Raw genomic sequence first — 23,291 nt, 5'->3', positions numbered from 1 at the left:
TGGCAAACGTGGGTTTCCTTCCTCCGTCCTGGGTGCTCTGTGACAGGTGCTAACAGCATCTTCCCCTCCCAAGTCCGGCCCGCGGGGCTCATCCCTGCATCCTTGTTCCACCAAGTGGCCCCTTCAGATCATGGGAGAAGAGGGGCATCCTTTCCCCTCGCCCCCCAGTCATTCGTGTTTGGAAGATTGTCCGTCCCGCCTAGAGAATCCCGTCGCGCCTCTTTCTACCAGCTGTTTTGTTGCTGCAGCGTTGGCCACGGAGGCGGGCGGGTTTTAAGCCCCCTTCCCACCCCAGGCACAGCCACTTCTTTGTCTCAGGTACACGATACACCTATCCGGCCTGCATGTTCAAAAGGACCTCTAATAGCCACTTCTTTTCTATTCCAGGACGGTATATTTCTGGTTTAACTTTACGGTTTAATTTTTAGAAAGTCCTCTGGAAGCAGTCTCTTCTCTGTCTTCCCGGGAGTGCTGCTGAGATGCACACACAGAATGAGAATATTCGGGATATTAACCATCTCCAGAGGCCAGCCTGTGTAGCATCATGATTACTTGTCAGAAGGGAGCTTTCTCTACCACCAGCTACCGGTCACCTCCCGAAGCCCTTGACCTTAATGAGTGGAAAATTCCTCCTCCCCTCCCGTAGCCTGTGACCTCTGTCCACATCCTGTGACTCCCATGCAGCTGATATGAGTCAGTTTCTCCCTCTCCCTCCTTGAAGTAGCCGCAGAGCAGGCTGCTGTGAGGTGGGGGTGGTCCCGTGAGTCACACGTGCCCCCAGGGCGTCCCAGCAAGACGCCACAGCTGGAGCCAGCAGTGACCTGGGCCCCTGTCATGAGGGCCCGTGAGAATTAGCATCAGGATCTGATCTTCCGAGCCCCACCGCCCACCCCTCATGCTCCTTTGAAGTATCAAATGGGACAGCGCTTTCAGACCCGCAACCTTGCCTCCAGGCTGGGGAACGTCCTGGGATTCTCTCTGCAGAGCATCTCTGGCTTGAGTAGGAAACAAAGTCAGAATTTAGCATTTCATTTTCCTATGTGCTGAGGAAGAGTCAGGAGCTGCTGGTGAACGGCAGGGTCATATGGAAATGAGTTCCGTCCAGGAATCGTACTGTCCCGAGTGTCTGGGAGGCAGGACGTGTGTCGCTGTCCCCTTGAGTCAAGGGCACTGCCCGGCACTCTTGTTCTCCTTCCTCATTCCTGCAGGGCCGTCCGGCCTCATTTGCGCCCCAGGCCCCGTCAGTACCGCCTCCTGGAGAGTGTCAGAGGGAAGTCCTGGGGGACAGCGGGACTCCCCGAGTGCTGAAGCCTCCTCACTGCTGGCAGGAGCGGCCTCCACAGCTTACAGGTGGACAGGTGCCGCTGCGGCACCGGCGGCCCAGCAGGCCCCAGCTGGGCAGAGCCGGGCCCGCAGATGGCAGAGCGGAGCTCATCCTGGCTGGAGACCCAGCCAGAAACTGGCAGCGTGGGGCAGGGGGCCCCTCGTGGGCTGCTTTGAGACAGGACAAGGTCACCCTGGCTTGCCATGCTGCCTTGAACGCAGGAGCTGTGAGGTCCACCTCTGGGGTCTGCGGGTGAGTGGGGAGAGAGGTGCAGCCTGGCAGGTGACCTGCCACCCACTGCCGGACAGAGGGGCCTCTCCCTGCGGACACCCCTTGAAGAAACAGGGTATGTGTTGGGGGCTGCAGGGGGGATCCTGCCTGCTGAACTCTTCCTAAAGGAGCAGGTCAGTCTGATTCGGGCTCAGGTTAGCGGTGAAGGGTGCTGGTCTCTCCTCCTCTGGCAGGAGGCTGTTTTCTGAATCCGTCTTGTCTCAGTCTTACACGGCAACGCTTCCCTGCCACTGGCGACGTTTAAACAGCGCGGGCTTCCCTTTTTATTTTTATTTATTTATTTGGCTGCTCCGGATCTTAGTTGCGGGATGCGAGCATGTGGGATCTAGTTCCCGGACCAGGGATCGAACCCGGGCCCCCTGCATTGGGAGCACAGAGTCCTAACCACTGGACCACCAGGGAAGTCCCACACGATCCCCTTTTTAAAACCAAACAGTCTCTTTCTAGAACGGTACCATTCAGGGGAAGAAACATCCCTTGTGTTGGGGGGTGGAGAACAGAGTGACGTACCCGAGTGGAGGCGCCAGGCCGAGCACTGCCAGGTCCTTCCTGCTGTGTGGTTTGCGTCAGTGTAGCGAGTTACCCATTACTTTCTCGTTTCCAAACAGTAAGGTCTGTGGCCTCATCCCATTTCACAGCAGAGCAAACTGAGACTTGGAGACCGTGACTTCCCCAGGGTCTCTGAGCTGAGGCAGAGATGAGAGCCCAAAACGAGGGGGCAGGTCACGCCTGCTCATCAGCCCTGGGAGCCTGACGTTTGCAGAGGTTGGGGCGACGCTGCCCCAGGATGGCATCTGCTCGGTGACCTGTGTCTGCGCATCCTGCCCATCTGCCTGACTGACCTGCTGTCTTCCTGCCGCCCCTCACTCCTGGGTAGCGAGATGGGCTTCTTCCATTCACTCAAGTAGCGCTGGAACTCAGAGCGTCTGCCCAAGGACGTCTCCCTTCCCTGCCACGGTCTCTCTCTCTGTTCTTTCAATAGCAACCACGGTACCCTGGAGCTGTGGCATCTGCTAATAAGTGGGTCACCACTGCCATTGCTTGAATGTTTATTCTTAGCGACGCTGGGGCAGGAGGTGGTCTAGAGGCCTTCAGGATCAGTGAGGAGGGAAAGGTAGTGTGAAGCAACAAGGTTCAGCGGCAGCAGTGACTTCACGGGACCTGGGGACTCTCGGGGACACCTCCAGGGGAACCAGCCTGTGCCCCTAGAGCACAGCCCCAATAGGAGACAGTGTGAGCGCCGCCCCTGGATATGCACAACGTGGGGAACCCGGAAGGAAGCAGAGACCATGGCGAGACAGGCAGGGTGGTCCTGGAGGGCAAGCGCAGTGCTCCCAGGATGGGCCATCTTCATGCAGGAGTCTGATGGGTTGGCTCCATCCGCAGATGGAGGGCAGGGCCCTAAGTGCAGTAAACGGACCAGTGGCAGTTTTCCTTCTTTGGGGACATCGCCCTCCTGTCTGCCTCCTGTGGGTTGGGACCTAGCCCAACACCAAAGCGGAACAAGCCAAGAGGAGGTTCCCGGCCACCTGGGCAAGAAGGGGGTTGCTTACAGGGTCTGGGACATCAAGGCGCCGCCCTCATAGGATGGGGACTGTTTGGGGACCTATCTGGGCTACCAGGGAAGCCCATCTTCTTTCCCTTCCTTTCCTCCCTTCCTAACCCTGACATCAGCTCCTCATTTGGTTCTGGAGGCTCCTGGAAGGTCAGTTTTGTTGTGCTTCACCCTTTACTCGCTGCTCGCCGGTGGGAAGGTGCCGGTCATGCTGGGCAACGCCCTGCAGGTGCGGCGAGCAGAGTAGCTCTCCCGGGCCGGTCCCACCCCGACTTGGTGGGGGGTCTGCGGTCGTCTGCCAGCTCATCTGGCCCCCCGGGAGGCCTCGTGTCTCAGGGTGCTAGCCCCCCAAGTGCCGAGCCTCTGCTTTCAGCCCACGATCCTGGGTCTCAAGGAAGAAAGCATTTCTGCCCAACACCCTAAAACTGCATGTACCCACTCTGCAGACAGGCAGGCGCTCATGCTGAGCAAATTCTAACTCAAACAGTGGCCGGTGCTCAGGTTGAAAGGACTGACTTTAAAGGATTAGCTTGTCTCTTCTTTTTCAAGGATATCAACAATACAGGGGCAGGCCTGCGTTTCTCCTCCTCCCTCCCTCCCTCCCTCCCTCCCTCCCTCCCTCCCTCCCTTACTCCCTCCCTCCCTTACTCCCTCCCTCCCTCCTTCCTCCCTCCCTTCCTCCCTCCCTCCCTCCCTCCTCCCTCCTCCCTCCCTTCCTCCCTTCCTCCCTCCTTCCCTTCCTCCCTCCTTCCCTTCCTCCCTCCTCCCTTCCTCCCTCCCTTCCTCCCTCCCTTCCTCCCTTTCCTAGGAAGCTGTCTCTATGGCTCATCCAGGGAATGGCTGCTTGTGTTTCGTTGTGCTTTCCATCCCCCCCAGCCCTTTCTAAATGAAGTTCAGATCACGCTGTCACTCACTCTGACACTATGGCTTGTCTCTCCAGCTCCTGCCAAGGGACCCCAGGGGCACCCCCGTCACCGCCCCCCCACTGCTACTGGTGTCTGGGCACAGCCTCCAGTCCGTCCCCAGTGCCAGCCCAGCTGCTGCCCAGCATTGCTCAGGACCAGCCCTCACCTTTCCGAGGAGACCTGGGTAGCGCCTCGCTGGACCACGGTGACCCCCTCCTCCCTGACCCCCAGTGCCTTGGGGTGTTTGGTCCGAGCTCCCTCCGGCTCAGTGAGAGGACTGTTTTTATTTTTAACGCGGCTCTCGGGGACATGGGTTCTGTCCGCCAGCGTTAAGCTCGCCATCCATCACCCCCCACGTCCTGCCTCTGCGATGGCTGATGCCTGACACACCAGCTTAGAGGACAGCGCTGACTCCCCTGTGCCATCCGCTCCGACCTCCCGGTAAAGATAGCAGGTGACGGGCATCAGGATCACAAGACAGTCCGCACCACCCCTCCCTGAGCCCTGGAAGCTGCTCACCGGCTGAGCTCGAGTCCTCTGGCCTTTCTTCCGTCCTAGTGGATGAAGGGAACTCGGCTGTAGCTCCTGAGCCAGGTGAACTGCCCAGAACCCCTTCTCACAGTGGCAGCTTGAGTGTCTCTCTGACCCTGTTAGAATGTCCCCGACCTCTACCCCCATCTCCGTCGTCTGGAAAGTAATGAGTACATCCTTACAAATAGGACTTGCCCAGGGCACAAGCCACTTTTACCCTGGGCACGTGGGAAACTGTCAGTTTGGCTTGTCTGGTGTCTCGTCCTTTCTCCCTGCCCCCTTCCCCAGTTCACTCAGGGATGGGCACTGCGATGGGGAAAGTTATCTGTGCGCCACAACCGGACCACCCCTGCCAGCAGACTCGGCTTGTAAGAAGCCCCATGATATGAAAATCCCAATGTATAAAACGAACTCAGCGGGTAATTATTTGTTACAAAACAATTTGATACTTTACAGAAGGGCTTGCTGCAGGTTTCTCTTGAGTACTTACTTTCCCTAGTGCGCTTAAAACGTTATTCTGTGGAAATTAAGTATCTATAAATAGAACTTTTAGAGGCCCATCTCTTGGGTAAAGCGTATCCACATGTTTGTATGTAAAGTGCAGGAGTCCAGAGCCCATTTCACGGAGAAATAGGCCGACATGGGGTTGGCGTGGACATCACAGACAGACGGATACACACACACACGCACGTGCACACACACGGGGCCCCAAGCCGGGAAAGCGTCACGGAGCTTGTTAAGAATATGCCCACGACCCACACTCATGCACAGGCCAGTTTGGTTGGGAAACTTCCAAATAAGTCTCCTTGGGGAGTGTTCGTCCCTGCTGGGGACCTTCTGCACTGTGCTCTTTCAGGACCATTTTTACCCACACTTCACACTGATCCCGGGCACGCCCTAAGCTGGAGGCTTCTTCATTTGTGTGCAGCGTGATTGGTGGTGCAAAGCTGCTGTTCCTTGCTTCATGAGCTCCCCGGGCTGGTCCTGGCCACTGACCCAGGTGTGTGTGTCCATGTCTGTGTGTTTTTAGTCAGTCCCCTCAGAAGCTGCTCTAGGCAAACTCCCAAGATGCTACAGCTGAGGCCATCTCCAGACTGCATCCCCTCTGCTTGCAGACCTCCCATTTCTGGGCAAAGAGCTAAAAAAATGACTTTGTATTCTTTAAGGAAATGTCCCAGTTGTCAATTTCAGATCCTTACTCTCCCCTGCTCTTTTTTTTGGCTTCATTTCCCAAAAAGTATAGGAAAGAACTATAGGAAATACAGCAGCCTTCCAGTTGTTTTAAGAGTAATATGGAACATTCTTAAACATCTCGTGCTAACGAGGATCAAAACTGTTTACGCTAAACCACGTTCCTCCTTCAGCTCCATGTCTCTCTGATGCTTTCATTCCATAGCTGAATCCGTGGTCCTCGCGACGGCCCTGCTGACTTCTGTGAGGCTGTGCTACCCCCTGAATGATGCTTGCTCTCTGTTACAGGGTGTCTGTTATAAACAGAATCTGCTGTATTTCTAAATAGTGTCCCAGGGCCCTGGCGGTAATTGTTTAATTAAATAAAGCGCTCATTCTAAAGTAATAAGCGTGCTCCGCCGTGTGGCTGGTGTCCCAACCGGAGGCCCAGCAAACCGTGCGGAGACTAAAAGTATCCATGGGCACGTTCCCCAGCCTGCAGGCTGGCCCCGAGGAGAAAGCAGCAGCTAAGGAACCCCGAAGCGTTCTCAGCCAGCAGAAGGGTGCCTGGGACACGGACGTGATTAGGCAGAGCTGAACAATTAGGGTGCATATCAATGATGACATCCGATTAAGTAGCACGAGCTTGGGATGTCTCGTGAATTAGCCAAGAGTAGGCCAAGGTACATTTTAATAAGCCTTCACGTGCAAAGGGAGGTACCGCAGAGGGCATGGCTGAGCAAATGCTGTGTGAAGCCAGAAGGACGGGTCACAGAGCACAGCAGGGCATGTTGAGTTGAGCTACAAAAAAGCTTCCTTTAGCCGCGGATTGAGACGCTCAATTGGAAACCTGGACAGGAGGAGGGAAGAGGCTGCCGGGCCAGGTTAGATGCTGACCAGGGCTGGAAGGCCCCCCACAGTTTGTGACACCCAAGCAGTTCTGGCAGGAGAACTTCTCACTGCTGTTTCAGGAGGCTGTGCTGCACCCGAGGGATGGGTCGCCAGCCTCCAGGAACACTGCCCAGCCCTCTCCCCACCCCCGGCCAGGAACAGTCACCTCAACTGGGTCTCAGAGCTTGGTTCCAGGACCACTGGTACTTATTAAAAATATAGATCCCTGGGTTGCACCCCAGGCCTAATGTAGCAGCACCTAGGACTGCAAGGCCCAGGAATCTGCATTTTCCACCTGTTCTGAGGGTGATTCTGTGTCCTCTGCCCTTTGAGAAAGTCTGCTGGCCGAGGCCCTCTCGCAGCGATAAGTGGTCTTGCTGACACCCAGCCTCCCGGGGAGAGGCCTGCTGTGGTCTCCCTTGGATCTGCTCCCCAAGCTTCAGCTGAAGAGGCAGCGGTCAGGGCCCTGCAAAGCCTCCTCCAGGGAGAGACGGGGCAGGCATCGCAGGTCTCCAGCCTGGCTTCCGGCGCGTCACTGCAGACAGGGAGCAGCTGCACTCCTGCTCTGACCAGACTGGTTTCAGACTCTGAGTGTCCCCAGGAGAAGAGGGCCTCCAGCAGTACCCCTTTGCCAGCGGCTGCTTTGTTACCTGTGGCCAACAGGTCCCACCCGGTCCCTTCCTCCTGGAGCCCACAGCGTGCCAGCCCCACAGAGAGGCCTCGGCCTCTGACCATCCACTAGGGAGGGAGCCGGGGGTCATTAGCGTGATTTCTTACACCCGACTCCACGGAGCTCGTTAATCACCCCCTTGCCTTGCCGGCTCCCCTCCCTCCCCACCTCCACCGGGGTTACTCGGTACCCCGCAAAGAATCCTGCCGCTTTCCGTTTATTTCGAGGTCGGGGGTCAGCAGGGGAGAGGAGGAGCCAGTCCGCCCGTGCTCTCTGCAGGGCTTCCGCATCCCGGGCCCTGACTTCCTTCCCTCCCTCCGCTCCAGTCCTGGCCCCGCTCTTCCTGCGCAGAGATGAGCGGGAAGAGTTGGGGAGGGGGTGTGCCTGAGCATCCGCAGTGATTATCCGGCACCTCTCCTGGAGCATCACGCAGGCGTCAGGCAGTTGAGGTGACAGAGGGCAATGGCTCCGCCTCCTCGTGTCCCCGGGGCGGGGCCAGCAGAAGCAGTCAGATTCCAGCAGGTTACTGGAGACGCTAACAGCCCTGCTGGTCCTAAGGGTCCACGGGGCTCACGTCCTGCCCAGCACCCAGGGTATCTGAGCAGCTTTGTTCTTGACAGAATCCGGTGGTTGGGGGTGTGGGTGCTTTTTTCCGAGGGAGCTGAAAGCCCAGGGGCTCCCCACCCCTTGTTATTCATAACACAGTCCACGATATAGGGTGTTACCTGCCCACCCGTTCCCCTCAAGTCCTCCTGTTCTGAGGACCTGTAAGGCCCAGTTGATCTCTAGTCTGGCCGCGACAGCTGTTCCCCAGCCCCTGGATCACGTGGCCAATAGCTCCAGCTTCCTCGTGTCTGTGAAGCAGCGTGTAAGTTCAGCCGGCCCTGGGGGAGGGACGCCAGGTACCCATCCTCTCCCCTTGTTTGACAGCCAGCAGAAATAGACCGGGCCACAGAGCTGGGTTTGATTCTCTGCAGACAGATTTCAGTGGCTAAAAAGTGGGAAGGGGTAAACCCAGCCTGCGGTGCGCAGGAAGTCATCATCTATGCACCTGTTCACTGAGCCCGAGGAGGGGTTGCCGCACTCTTCTGGGGCTTTCAACTCTGCTGCTCGTTAGCAGAGCCCTGCCTCCCCCGTGAGACCTGTTCTCTCCTTGCCGTAGAGGGCTGCTTCGGAGCCTGCCCTGGGCTTGTGCACCTCCTTGCTCGGGCTCACCGCCAGGCCCGGGTCAACGTTTTCATGCATCTGTCACTGCACCCAGCTGGACGGGGAGTCCCAGCCGTGCCTCCTCTCCTCCGGCCCCCAGAACTTACAGTTCTAACGTTCCAAGTCCCTTTCAGATCTCCCCGTGAGAACAGAGAGGACTCCCACGCGGGGGATTCCGAGGGGGGCCTTGGAGCCCGGGCGCCCGGGCTGCTTGTCCAAGGAGAGGTGCCTCCTCCCAGCATGAGGATTGCCCCAGGGTCCTGAGGCATTTCTGTTTCTGACATCTCATTCTTTCAGCCTGGTTTTAGGTAAATCTGAGTGCCATCTCCGTACTTAAAATCCTTTAGAAACTCCTCTCTGCAAGGCAGCTCTAAAGTCCTTCACGGGACGTGGTCTGCTCTAATCTCCTTCTGGAACTTTCTGTCTCACCACCGCCCCACCCTCACTGGCCACTGTCCTCCACAGACGCCGGGTACTTTCACGGCTCTGTGCCCTTCACGTGCTTCCCCTCACTTCAGATCCCGACAAGCACTCACTCATTCCAGACTGAGCTCAGGGACCCCCGCCCCTCACCCGCGCGTGGCGGTAATGGGACTCTTATCCGTGTTCAGTTCCTTGGCCTCACCGTGAGCTCCTCGAGGTTAGGGCCGTGCCTTATCCACCTTTCAGTCCAGAGCCAGCACGGGGCTGCCCGCAGGGGGGTTGCTCCACGAGCATCTGAGTGGACGAGACCCTTCAGGCGGGCCGCCGCCACGGGGTCTGCGGCCGGGCACGGGTGCGAGACCCTCCATCAGCCCTTGGGCCTGCTGACGCCCAGGGCTCACCACAGCTGGCGGCCGTCCTCTGCTCCTTGGTGCTGGGACAGAAGCTGCCCCTCAGCGAGGGCTTAGGGGCCCCTATCTTTGGTGGCTGAAGGTAGCGGAGAGCAGCCCAAAGCCATCCAGGTGCCAGGAGGTCGAGGATGGCTCACCACCCATCTCCTTCTCTGCCACCTCTTGGCACCTGGAGTGTGAGAAGTGAAGTATTAGAACAGGTGCCATCTCCAAAGTCTTTTTCCCCAGGCAGAGCCCCCAGCCTTCCACCTGTTTCATCCCGCTTCCCGCATCGTCACACACCCCCTGTCCCTCCCCAGCTCCTTGTCATAATGTCCTTAAAGCCCACCTAGGTCACGATCAAGCCCCTTGGTCTTTCACCTGGATGTGGCGGGGCGGGGGGGAGTGGACCCTCCCCTCCCTGCCCCAGTCTCTTTCACACCTGTGAGAAGCCAGGCCGTCCTTTTTAAACCCTGATGGCTTATCATCATTGAGTGAGTGACTTCGTGGGTTTTCCACAATATTTATCTTTTCTCCCCAAATCACAAGGGTTGCAGCTCTGGCATCAAATCCTTGGAACTCTGCCCACCACTGGTTACCATCTGGCTTTCCAGCTGAGAAAGAGACAACACAGGCACCCAGGCTTGTCCTCCAATAAGACCACAAGGACGGCAGCAGCCGTGCCAGCCTGATGCCATCAGACCAGACCAGCCCTCCTGGCCCGGCCCTGGGAGCCAGCCTGGAAGGGACATGGAGGGGGTGTTGGAGAGACTCTTTCTCTAGGACGTAATCGAGGGAGGCAGTCAAGTGCTCCAAAGGAGGACTGGGCCTTGGATACAGACAGCCTGACCTCTGATCTCAGCTGTCTTGGTTATTATGAGATCTTAGACAAGTTAGTTAACCCTCTCAACCTCAGTTTTTTTAAGATGGAGACAGTAACCGACTTGTAGGGTGTCAGGATTCAAAAGCGATCTTAGATGGAAGATGCTGTTGTCTGGGCACTCGGTAGGTGCGCGGTAATGTTGGTTCACTTGCCCATTGGTTCTCTGAGCCTCCTTCTTCCCCACCCCAGCACAGAGCCTTCCTTCTCTGAGAGGTGGCTTAGTCAGTCTCCTGGGGAGTGTCAGGAAGCAGGAGTAGGCTCTGGGCGGAAGAGTGGCCTGGTCGGGGGCAGAGCCCTCCCTCGCTGCCAACAGCATCCCCTCAGAACTGGGGGCTTGGAGGTGATGTGGGCATGACACCTGGACCAGGTGCATGGGACGCCGCCTGACTCCAGAAGCCGGGAGGGGATTGTGATGTGATGGTGGAGACCACTGGCTGGGAGCCACAGTGTATGTTCTGGAAAGACCCGGCCTCCCTCCAGCAGTGGTCATAGCACACGCCAGGCCACCCTGCACTGGAGGGGCCTCCCGTAGGCTGTGACATCTCACCCCTCCCAGGTCGCTCCTCCCACCATCTCTAAAACTGCGTGAAGCAGCCAGGCTCCTTGGTAGGACATCACGGTGCTTGATCATAGAAGTTTGGGATGAGTTTCCCAACCTATCTTTTTCACCATCTATGGGTTAGGGAGGAGATATGCTCTTTTTTTTTTTCTTTTTTTGCCTCCCAGAGCAAAAACCATAAAGCTGGGTACAAACCTCAGGTCCCTAAGTAGGGATTTTCTATCTCATCTGTGTAAGGTGGGGGGTTGTTTAGAGAAGGGGGCTCGGAAAAGGAAGTTATAGTTTTTTGGGTTCTTTCCTAGGTCTGTTCTGTTTCCAGCTGCCTTGAAAGAAAGGGAAGCAGGCAGCTTTGAGGGAGGGATCTGGGGATGTTTTCAACTGTCAAACAGTCCAGGCAGCCTTCCAGTCAGTGTGTCTGGGGAGTCACAGAGGGAGCCTGAGACCTGCCCTCTGCGTGCATGGTTGTCTCCGGGCTGACAGGGCTGAGATCGCATCACCCAGGCTCCTTGAGAGCTGGGGAGCGATGCGCCGGAGGCCTGGACCGTCCTGTGCCCAGCCCTCCCCTCTCAGAGCTGGAGCCCTCATCCTGTACAGTTGACGCATCGGCTCAGTCCGGGGGGGCCTCTCTGCCGTTGTCTTCCAGGCCGCCCCCTCCCCAGCCACAAAGCGACTGAACTCACACCCTGTAGGAGGCAGCACTCTGGGCTTCGACAGCCAGAGCTGCCCGTGTGCACGGGGTTGGGAGCAGCCACCCCTTCTGTGGTCCCTCCCTGAAATTGCTCCCAGGCTCCCCGGTATCAGAGACAAAGAGCGTGTTCACAGTACCTTGGCAGAGGTTGTTCAGGCAGCCCCGCCCTGGCCAGTCCGTGTTGCTGCCGGGAAGGTGCCCCAGCATTTCATCCTCTTCTCGGTGAATTGTGCGTGGGGAGAGGTCTTTTCTCCCGGCCAGCCCCCTGATCCCCAGGTCTGACAGGCGGGCGAGTTCCTGCCGTGTGGGTTTGGTTTCTTGCCTCTGTTCTGTAGCTCAGTGGCTACTTAAGAACTCCCTGGGGAATCTTAACTTCTGGCCTCGGCCTGGGGCTCGGCGCCTTGCTCTCCTGGGCTTAGTGTCTGCCGGCAGCACGCGCTCACCTTTTGATGAGCGCTACAGATGTTACGAGTCTCGGAGCTCACTCAGTCCGAATGGGGCTGAATTGTTTGACAGGAGTGGACTTTGTTTTCTGCTGAAGGGCGTCATGAGATAACAGCTGGGTTTATAGAGTTGACGTCTATGCTCCAGAATCACATGCTGCTTTAGAATATCTGGGCATCAACCCTCCACTTTCTTTTAAATTTATTTATTTTTGGCTGCATTGAATCTTCGTTGCTGCGCGTGGGCTTTCTCTAGTTGCAACGAGAGGGGGCTGCTCTTCGTTGCCGTGCACGGGCTTCTTATTGCCATGGCTTCTCTTTTTGTGGAGCACAGGGCCTAGGCGCGTGGGCTCAGTAGTTGTGGCTTCTGGGCTCTAGAGCGCAGGCTCAGTAGTTGTGGCTCACGGACCTAGTTGCTCTGCGGCATGTGGAATATTCCCGGACCAGGGATCAAACCCGTGTCCCCCGCACCAGCAGGCAGATTCCCAACCACTGAGCCACCAGGGAAGTCCTAGCCCTCCTCCACTTTCACCTTCAGGCATCACCTGAATCTTTCAGTCTTTCAACCCATTCAGCAAGCATCTCCGAAGTACCTTCTAGGTGAGGCTTGGGGAAGCTGGGGAGGGACCCAGGGACACTAAGACAGGGTGACTCGCCCTAAGCAGCGCGTCTGGGGAGGGTGCCTGTCAGACACGCCACGCCTGCGAGGCTGGAGAGGCGTCCAGCCTCCATCCGTCTCCATCACTCCTTCTCCACCAGGTAAGCGTATTGGAGGGATCGGTGAGTAAGAGGTTGGCAGCGCCCCCATCGTTGCTGGCTTGGTCGTCTGAAGCCCAGCAGTCTATCCTGGCAGGAGCCCCCTCCCACAGCAGGGCTCTTCACGCTCTCGGGGTCAGCCCCGCCCTGCCTTGTCGGGGAAGGTTGTTGTTTCTGAAACCTCATTCTCAGCGCTTCCTGTGAGTTTGCCGGTCCTCCTGCAGGACTCAGGTGACCTCCTCTAGGTGGCACGATGCCTCTCGTCTCAGGGTTTTGGCAGAGAGGCTGTGCTGATGGATGGTTCACTGGGTCCAGTGCACAAGCTGCTCACGCCGCTTCAGCCCTACCCCCTGTTCTCATTCCCTCACATCATGCATTGCATCTGCATCATGACTGATCCTTCATGCTTGGTACTTGAGAACTTGAACTCCCCCTGAAGAGCGCTTGGGGTGGAGGTGCTGTAAGTCCAATAGGAATAGTATCGACCTAACATTCTGTGGCCGGAGGTCGTCACTTGGCTTCACTTGTTCCGAATTCCCCCTCCCGGGATGTTGGGAGGACAGGTGGGCTGTGATCCCACGAGGGTGTGCTGATCCTTGTTGGGGTCACACGGCCAGGGCTGCTGTGTATTGAGTACCTTCTCTGCACACGTAACGTGCTCTGGGAAGTTCACAAGTGCTCTAGGGTCTCGCCGTTAGCTGGGACAACATTAGCATTCAGACCCCTCGCCCTGAGCATGTGACCCCGAAGCCTCTGGTCCCTCCGCTGTCCTTCACTGCCTCAGAACACACCTCCTTCTCGTGGCTGGATCACCAGACATTGTCATTCAAGTTGGGAAAATACAAACTCCAAAACCAAAACGTTCACAGCCACTTGAGGGATAAAAATAGAATCCTTGAGCATTTCTTCGCTGCACCTCAAGGATGCGTGGAAAGTTCAGCTCCCGTCTAGGGACGGGTTCGTGCTGAGTTTCCATTAACCCCAATTAACTCTTAACCCTTAGCGCCCAACAAGGACAGCCGTGTCAGCAGCAGGGCGTCCGTTTCCTTTGTCCTTTGAAGGAACCTCCAGGACCAGTCCACAGAGCTCAGCCGTGCCCTCGGTGTGTGGCCACCTCTGAGTGAACTGGCTCCCTGGGGCCCCGTGCACTGGGTCGTCAGCCCCACGGGTCCCTGTGTGTTTAGGTAGATCAGGCAGCATACCGCCATTCCCCCTTCCAAGACATTTCGCTTCGTCACCCCTGCTAGATTAACAAGAGAAGTCGGAGTCCCCCCAGCGCCCTAGTACAAGAAGGCTCCAAGCGGATCTGCCGCTCTTTTGTGTTGAAAGTCAGGAACTGACAGCTGAAGTGAGAGAAAGCTGCTGACGCCTGAGTTCTTGTCTCTGGGAAGCTCCATCTCACTACACCATGGGAGCCACAGACAAACCGAAAAGATGCTTATTTTTAGAGGGAAGTAAGTAGGTAAGCAGGCAGTCCAAGGACTGGCCGTCCAGCCAGTTACCCAGCCAGGCAGGGCGTCACCTCCTTCAGCTCCAAGCCCTCTCTCGGCCCGGGAACGATGGGACACCACAGAAGCGTTGCCTTGGTGCTTTGAGGGCCACTGCTGGCTTCCCTGACCATCTGGCCTTTGTCCCCCCGGATCCTATCCCTTTGCTCACGCCAACGTCAGGGGCAGGGCTGGGAGGGACCCTCCCCTGTTGGGTCAGCAGTCGGCTGACTGTTCCGCTGCTCTTCTAGGATGTTTTCTCACTGTCACTTGTTAGGGGAGGTGATTGGTGTATCGCCCTTTGTCCCATGGAGTTGCCCAGAGGCTCTTAGGACGCTTGTCCTTTACGGTGGCCATCACTTTAGCACATCATTCTCTCCTGCTTCTCTTTCCTCGAAGAAGAGCGTGCCCTATATCTCCTCCCCCCACCCCTTTTTCGAGGGGAATGAGATGGACTTATGGGTGTTGTTGAATTTCATCCAAGTTTAAGTTCTAATTAAAAACTATGGTCCCGGGCTTCCCTGGTGGCGCAGTGGTTGAGAGTCCGCCTGCTGATGCAGGGGACGCGGGTTCGTGCCCCGGTCCGGGAAGATCCCACATGCCGCGGAGCGGCTGGGCCCGTGAGCCATGGCCGCTGAGCCTGCGCGTCCGGAGCCTGTGCTCCGCAACGGGAGAGGCCGCAACAGTGAGAGGCCCGCGTACCGCAAAAAACAAAAAACAAACAAAAAAAAAACTGGTGGGTGGCCGGTGTATGGCTCTTGGGGAACCATGAATCCACTGTCTCCCAGAAGTAGGAGAGGGAAGAGCCGCTCCTCTGAAGACGTATAGGTTCTTGACTTTAGGTTTCTTGTAAGACATCGTCCCTTCCTCAGTGGGCGTCCTGGGAGATACTGCTGACGGCGGGCAGCCGAGTACCCGAACTGATCTCAGACAGGCCTTTTCCTCCTCATCGGGGCTGCGTCTCACCCTCCCCTGGAGCCAGCTGCGTGCTCGGAGCAATGCCATTTCCATGCACTCTTCCTAAATCAGAGCACGTTGATTTCACAACTGTTTTGGGAAGGGAGCTTTTCCCTGACAAAGTGAACTGCTTTCCGGCGAGCGGGTGACTTCTGCATACCCACATGCCACTTGCTCTGCCAGCCCAGATGCTGCCCGTGACAGAGGGTACACAGCGAGTCAGCAAGACTGGGGTGGCCTCTTCCCACCCTGCAGGAGTAAACCTGCCTCTATCAGGCACTTCCTCCACCAAGTTCAGTGTATGCTGTAAATGTTTATTTACTGAGCATCTCACATGTGCCGAGAGATGCAGAGCTTGCCATCATGGCGCTTACCCTCTGCTGATGGCACAAGCAGCCCACGAACAAGGAGCGACACAGAACCTACAAGGATTAAGTGATGTGGTACCGACCGTGCGTTTGGTGATTCAGTCAGGAGCCCCCAGGGAGGAATAAAACATTTGGAGAAACTTGCAGGGGAGACTGGCACTTGAGCAGGGCTTGAAAGGTGATAGGAATAAGGAAGGTAGAGAGGAAATTCTTTGCCAGCAGGAGGAATCACAAGGGTTGAGGCATGAGGGTGAGAATTAGCTTGATGTGGGGAAAGCAGGAGTCAGAGGGGAAAGTGGCCTCACACAGGATGCAGTGTGTGGATCACAGCAGTCGGGGCAGAGGGCCAGGAGACCCCCCAGTCCCCTCTGCCACTTCCTTACCCTGTCACCCAACCTCTCCAGTCCCTCCACCCCCTTGTCAGTAAAATGAGACATCGTCAGCTACCTGGTGACCTCACAAATGGCAGTGAGCGTGACGTGAAACCGTGCCTGTGTGAGCACTTTGTGAAGCTCGGGGGTATGCAGCCCTGGGCAGCGACCTCATCACGGGACCCCTTTGATGTGATGGGTGGTTAACAGGAGCGGCAGCTGGGAGGACAGGGCTGAGGCTGACGTGACAGATGCATGGGCAGAAGGCGGAGCCCAGAGACTTGGCACCCAGGTCCCCTGGCATCTAATTTGGGATTCCCACCAAATTAACATTTTCGTTCTCTGGCCAGCTAAACATGCAGAGAAATTTGGGGGTGGGGAGACAGGCAGCAAGCTGCTTTACTACTTTGCCCCGATTCTGACTCGCTCCCGCTTTTTCATTTTGCACCATTGAGCAAAGGACATAGCACATGGCCGATCCTGGGCTCATTTTGTGTGTGAAGCAAGATTGAGTTGCGTTGGGGGTCTCTCCTCTCCGAGGGCAGTGGGCGCAGCTTAGCCTCCGCACTTCTGAGCAAGGGACCCTGATTGAAAGATGCTCTCCGAAGCAGCACAGCATGTGTTCCTCTCTCCCGTCCCGTAGCTGCGGCTGTTTCCCAAGAGGAAGGCGGTGGCTCCAGTTAGAGACGAGCCTTGGGTTCCCCGAGGCCAGCCGGCTCGTGCGGGCCTGAGCGTCTGTACTTCGGGGTCTCAGCAAAGCCGCCGTCCTGTCCGGGGAACCTCCTGTCCCAGGCATCTCGGAGCGCAGCCCCCCTGGCCTTCCTTGCATCTCTCAGACACTGACTCCTGCCTCTGGTGGACCGGGAGCTGGGAGTTAGGTTAGGACTGTCTTTATTCGCCTGTCGCCGGGTCTCATTTCTGGCAGAGGCTGGAGAAACGGGCTCGTCCCTGCCCACCCCACCCTCCAGGCATGTGCCCGGTCAGCTCAGTCCCATGGGGGACACAGATGTGCAGGGAAACTCAGCCCACTCCAGTGAGGGGACTCAGGAGACAAGGGTGAAGGAGCAGACTTTTGAGCGGGACCCTGACCCGCAGAAATGGTGTGACGAGCTTGCCGAGCAAAGGCCCAGCAGCCGGAGGGGGCGGGCAAGTCAGGGACTCACGCCCGTAGGCTCTCGGGGTGGTGTCTCCAGAGACGAGGTTGAGAAAGGCAGCTGGCACCAGACCATGGGGCCACTGGACTTTGTCGTCTGAAGCGATGAGCCCTTCGCTCATCACGAGTGGAGTATGGTTGGGGCTGACAGTGGGGAGGCGGCCCTGGCACCAGCTGGCTCGGGCCCAGGAGGGAGAGGACAGGGACAAAGGGGCCCGACAGCTCCCCAGTCCTGAACTGCCCCCAGCCCTCTGCCCACCTGATTCCTCTTACTTTATGTATTGTTACCCCTGTGTCCCCCCGCTCCCCGGCCCCTCCCAGGCTGGGTTAGGAGCCCTTGCTCCATGTTCCCTGTGTCCCCTCCAGGACTACAAAAAACACGTTCCTGCGGTTTTAAGCCACCGAGTTACAGCAGTCATGGGACGTCAGCACAGAGAGTGGGGAAGGGGCCAGGGGTAGTTGGAAGTTTGGAGTGGGAGCAGGTGGACGCGGGTGGTGCCCTTAACCCGCCTGGGGATGTGGGCGGAGAGGTAGCATTGAGTTCTAGACTCCGTGTCAAGATCACGGTGCCACCGGGACACTGTAAGAGCCGTGGCCAAGCGTTGCCGGCCGTGCCTGAGGACGTGAGCTGCGTCCTGTCCGTCAGGACCGGCAGGGTTGCCACAGGGCACATCTAAACTCAGCAGCCAGAAGAGAGAGGCACGTGGGCGGCCCCGTTTGCCCCCTCCCAGGTCTGTCTCAGAGTTTGCTCCCAGTGACCAGTTTGAAGGTTTCATTAGAAACCAAAGAATTGTTCTTTTATTTATTTTTTTTTTTTTTAAAGAAACACATTCGGGACTTCCCTGGTGGTGCAGTGGATAAGAATCCACCACCCACCAATGCAGGGGACACGGGTTTGAGCCCTGGTCCGGGAAGATCCCACATGCCGCAGAGCAACTAAGCCCGTGTGCCACAACTACTGAGCCTGCACTCTAGAGCCTGCGAGCCACAACTACTGAAGCCCACGCGCCTAGAGCCCGTGCTCCGCAACAAGAGAAGCCACTGCAGTGAGAAGCCCACACACCGCAATGAAGAGTAGCCCCCGCTCACCGCAACTAGAGAAAGCCCACGCGCAGCAATGAAGACCCAACACAGCCAAAAATGAATAAATAAAATAAAATAATTTATAGAAAAAAAAGAAGCACACTCGGCTACAGCAGTTGGTGTCCCTGCCTCCTGTCATGTGTCGGGCTCGCAGAGTCCTTGAACAGAGACCGAACTTGAACTAATCAATGGCATTTGGGAGTTGGGAAATTGCTCGGGAGCCAGGTGATTTATAATGTCATACAGGCTGGACAAGAAGACCCAGGAGGACAGGCTGTCTCTCGGCTTTTAATTTCTTCTTTTTGTAAAAGAAAAGGGAAAACAGAAGGTGCCAAGCTTGGCTGGTCAGCTGGACCATTGGGCCACCAGGGCCGTTTCGTCCCCCAGACCTCGCATCCACACCGCGGTGAGGCCAGACACGCCGCGGCCGAATCCTCTGTCCTTCGCCACCCCGGATGCTGAGTCTGGCAGGAGCTGATTTGCAGAGGACACCTGTTCCTTAACTAGCCCCAGCTTGAGCCGTGTCTCGGTCTGGGCTCCCTGCGCTGCATGAGCTCTGCCCCGCGCGAGGGCTGCCGTTTGGCTGTCGGCCCTGCGCCTTCCCGAGCCCTGTGTTCAGTCTGGGCTCCTGAGCGGAAAGAAAGAAAGCACTTCCCAGCCGCCGTCCAGCCACAGATATCACAGCCTGTTGTCCGAATCTTCCAAAAGAGTCCTTCACCGCCAGTCCCCACCCTGAGGACAGACCTGCTGTCCCGGAGCTGGATCTGAAAGAGGGCGGCGGACCCTCGTTCTCAGCCTGACTCACGCTCCCCGGCACTCGGTGGGCGCCTCGCGTACGCTTCCGACTCTACCCTGGGCGGTGTGTCTGTGTGCTCAGTCCCTTTAAGCAAGGGGTGCTCTCAGCGGGGTCCCATCCTACCGGGTCCTATAAAATGAACGTCTGCCGAGGAGGTGGAGGAAGATGGATTCCCTCTTGGCGAGGAGGCCCCATGCAGCCCGCAGCAGCAGAATTCCCCACCTGCCTCTGCGGCTGGTTCTGTGATCTCCCTGGTTTTAAGCAACGGAACCTTCGAAAACCCAGTCTTGAGGCTTCCAAAGTCAGATCTGACCTCCCGCATAAGCCACCCACCAAGAAAATGTCCAGCACCCACAGCTGGAGCACCGTGTTTTCAGCAGGGGGCGTCGCAGGTCAGAGGTGAAAGTCCCCAACCTCTGGCCCGGGTGCCCCAGAGTCCAGTTTCTAGCAGGCCAGGGCCGTTTGGGAATGTTTGTGACAAGCGGCTTTGTACGTGTTCTTCCACATGACGTGTCCCTCTCCCATCCTTCAAAAGAGAAATTCATCAGTGGAAAGTTTCCCTTAAGTGGTAATTTTCCTAAATGACTTGCTGATGGTGCTGTATACAGACTAGCTCGGCCAAGGGCTTCTGATCCAGTACCTCACTGTGTCCTCGGGCCAGAGGGGCACTGGCGAGGGCTGCCCGGAGAGCCCCTTGCCTCTGGCTCCCCCATCACCCCCGCCTGATGGAGACGCTGCTCCTTCCAGAGCAGAAGCAGGGCTGGCTGTCAGCCCCCAGGAGCAAGCTCCTTCCCGAAGTCTCCCAGCCCGGGTGCCTGCCAGGAGGCTTTGCCCACCCCAGCTAATTAGAACCTCTCCTTAAGCAGCGCTTTAGTCTCTCCTGTCATTCATTCTCACGGTGATAATGGACTTACTTAGATGAGAGGTCACAGCCTCTCCCACATCCTGCCTTCCTTGCAGGCAGGGAGGGGAGAGACGGGCTCAGCCCCCCTGCTCCTGGCCGAGCAGCCAGGAGGTATTCACTGCCCACTTTCGGGCCTCGCGCAGCCAGCCGCGTCTCTGGTGAATGTCATTAGCAGTAACGTGATAAAATGGTGCAGTGTAAATGTTAATAAGGTCTGACGCCTCCGCTGCTTCCGAGTGGCAGATCGGAAGTGGTACCATTATCGTAACTCCAACCAGCAGCTTCTAATTCCTCTGCTCTCTGAGCAGCCGATTGGTGTGGAGGTCGCCTTCCCTCGGCCCCAGCCCCAGTGTCTGCAGTGCCACATCTACCCCCGTTTTCCTTTGCAAAGCGGGTTCAGATTTCCCACAGACCAATTCTCTAAGGCAGGCTTTGGATTCTCTTTCTTCCTCCTAAGTAAACGCTCGCTTTCCCCTGTTCTCCAGAGAGGAAGAGTAGTGAGGGGCCCAGTGCCAGCAGCTCCCACTCCTCTGGCCGGGCTCCCACCCCTACCCCTGTCCACTCCCAGCTCCCTGGGGTAGCCCCTGCTTTTCCTGGTCCAGGATGTCTCTCTGACGGGTTTGCCCGGGGAGCCACCGGCTGTGGTTCTCCTGGTCCGGGATGTCTCTCTGACGGGTTTGCCCGGGGAGTCACCGGCTGTGGTTCTCCTGGTCCGGTATGTCTCTCTGACGGGTTTGCCCGGGGAGCCACCGGCTGTGGTTCTCCTGGTCCGGGATGTCTCTCTGACGGGTTTGCCCGGGGAGCCACCGGCTGTGGTTCTCCAGGCTTTCCCTCCTCTCGAAGTCCAGGACGTTGATGATGAACGACATCCTGATTCATCCTTTCCTCTGAACCCTCCAGGATGGTGTCCTTCCCACTGTGCCACGTCATCAGGGCCCGTGCGTCCCCCACCCCACCCCTGGTCCTTTCTTCCCAGTAAACCGAGAGGGTCCAGGGTGTGCCTGGTGTTTGTTTTGGAGCCTCATCTTCCTAACTCGTGCTTGCACCAGCTCAGTGCCGGGCCCTCGACCCTTCAGTCAGTGCTTGCTGAAGAGAAGCAAGCAGGGCCATGTCCCTAGGATGTCACCTCGGATTTGCCTAGAAAATAGCCTCAGGGCAGTAAGTGTGAGGAACAGCAGAGAAGCACAGCTCTGAGTTTCTATTGCACCCCTGGCCCTGGGAACTCACCAGGTGATGCTGTCTGACCCCAGGGAGCCTCTGCCGTTCCAGGTGCACACCTGGGTTAGGACCGGCCCTGGGGTGGCCGGGGGCTGCGTGAACGGCGTGCCCTCCCCACACACACGATGTGCCGTGTGCACGCAGTCTCTGCGCCCTCTCACTCTTGTTTTCATCCCCAGGCTGTCTTCACCCTCCTCCTCGGACCCTTCACCTTCTTTGACGTCCAGAAGACCAAGTACCTGCAGCTCCTGACGTCGCTGATGAGATGGATCGGTGAGTCTGAGAAACACCTCGGGTCTGACGCGCTTTCTCCCCTCCTGTCCTCAGCCATGTGGGCCACGGCCACATGAGCTCACAGCCAGGACTGCAACGTGGCAAGGGCTTCCGTGGACTCCCGCGGGCCAGGAGGCAGCAGGTGCTCTGTGCCTTTTTACTGGTAGGGAAATCTAGTACCAAAAAAGAGAGGTCACTTCAAGGTCCCGTAATGCGAGCAGAGGCGGGGCTCAGCCCTGGACGGCTGATTCCGAGTGTGCTAGGTCCGCCTGCAACCCACAGGTGGGCTCCGGGTCTCCTGGGGGCCTGGGTCAGGCTCAGCCCCCTTCAGGGCGGGGGAGAAGCCTGCTCTTTGCTCTCTTGGGCGCACCGTGTGGCACAGCCATAGAACCCCGTGGGCCATGGTGGCCACCTCTGCGTCCCCGGCCACCAGGGCGGGAAGAGACACCCCATCTGCAGTACCTTCCAGCTGTCTGACACCCTGCTGAGCGAGAGCGCCACCATCCTCAGGGGAGCTTGGGGGTTTCTCCCCCATACCAGGTCTGCGGCCAGGAGCTTGGTCACCCCCGACACTGTCCTGCCAGCCACCCGGAAGGGCCAGGCTGCTGACCCACCTGGACCCGTGACCGGAGGGTGTGCAGTCACGGCTCCCCCGCCACCGGCAGGCGCTCTGGGATCAGTTGCGCGCCTGCTTTGGTCTAAAAACAAAGATGGATGCTGTTGCTGTTGTGGCTGACGGGACTGGCAGAGGGGGTCTGCCCGGCCTCCAGGACCCCTGCGGGGTGCTCCCCAGGATCCCCCCTGCCCATCAGCACAGAGGTTCCCAAGGAACCCGAGGTTGGAAGGCCTCGCTCCTGACCCCCTGGCCCGGCTCCCGTCGCTGCTGCACCCGCCCTGATCAGGACTCGGGGTGCACGTCGCTCCGTATTCCGTGCTGGCACCCGGCACTGGATCGTGACGAGCTCAGGACAGTTTCTGATCCAGACGGTCTCCAGCAAGTCTGGCACCTTTAGGCCCCCGGCACCCCCTCACTCCAGGGTTCCAAGATCCCAGTGTAAGGAGCCACTGCGTCCCAGGAGTCCTGGTGCATCTCCATTTGGAAGGTGCCAGGTCATCCAGCCCAGCCCCTCCCCTGCAGAGGCAGGCGCTGCAGCTCAAGGACGGGGCAGGCAGCCTCCAGCCCAGGAGCTCCCGAAGGAGGAAGGCCCCTGCTCCACCCTGAGGGGACGTCTGCCAGTGCCTTGTCTTGAGCCAGACTCCCCAGCCTGTAGCTTCTTCCCACTCTTGGTCCTTCCTACAAGGAAATGAGAGCAGGACTGAGCCGTCCGGTGTGTGAGCTCTGGGGCCTCTGTAGCTCGATGAGCTGCCCTTCACCGTCCAACTGAGACGAGGGAACACCTGGATGCGGCAGGCGTCCTTGTCGGCCCCACCCAGTTGGTCTGACCCTATAGGCTGCTCTTCCCAGATTTCATTCACAAGCTCCAAAGCCCTGGGTTAAACTAACATGACCACCTGGGGAAAAAAAGGCAAACTCCTTCCTTAGAACGTAAGGATCACGCTAGCTCCGGGGTAAGAAGCTGGAAGGGAGCCTCCGTGAGTACCAGGAGGGGTTGTGCCCAAAAACTGGGATCACAATTACTGGCCGTCCAATCTTCTCCTTGTAAGTCCGCTTATAGGAAGTATTTGAAAGCCCCGGTGATCTCCAGAAGGAAAAGTTTTCTCTCGGTAAGCTGTATTTGGAGAAAACCGTTCTCCCTCCTCGCTCCCTGGCCCAACTCTGTTGCCCCAACTCCTCCGGTCCCTGAAGTCGGGTCCCCACGTCCTGGAGGTCTGGCCCCTGCTCAGCTCGGGCTTGGCTGTCCTTGACCTGCCGCATCAGCGGTGGAAGGGGCTCGTTAAGCGCTGGTTCCGTCGTCGGGGGGACAGAGCAGGGCGTGGGGGGTGGAGGGGACGACGTGCTGTAGCTGACATGACGGATTCCCCGTCAGCCCACGCGG

General features: G+C 57.8%; 1 protein-coding gene across 3 annotated transcripts in view; it reads left to right on the top strand.

Annotated features, from left to right (window-relative positions):
• The window catches only part of SLC38A12 (solute carrier family 38 member 12), a 58,334-nt gene that overhangs the window by 19,207 nt on the left and 15,836 nt on the right, over nucleotides 1-23,291 (top strand). For all 3 annotated transcript variants that reach the window (XM_022589695.3, XM_022589694.2, XM_022589693.2), the window contains exon 9: nucleotides 21,201-21,294. In XM_022589695.3, coding sequence (XP_022445403.2) covers nucleotides 21,201-21,294 — 94 coding nt within the window. The remainder of the gene's footprint in view (nucleotides 1-21,200; nucleotides 21,295-23,291) is intronic.

Source organism: Delphinapterus leucas, chromosome 19 (assembly GCF_059928025.1).
Source record: "Delphinapterus leucas isolate spDelLeu-1000000601 "Yukka" chromosome 19, BTC_Dleu_Yukka2, whole genome shotgun sequence".
In the NCBI taxonomy this organism is placed as follows: domain Eukaryota; kingdom Metazoa; phylum Chordata; class Mammalia; order Artiodactyla; family Monodontidae; genus Delphinapterus; species Delphinapterus leucas.
Note: the sequence above shows the minus strand (reverse complement) of the source record. Positions and strands in the feature narration are given on the sequence as shown.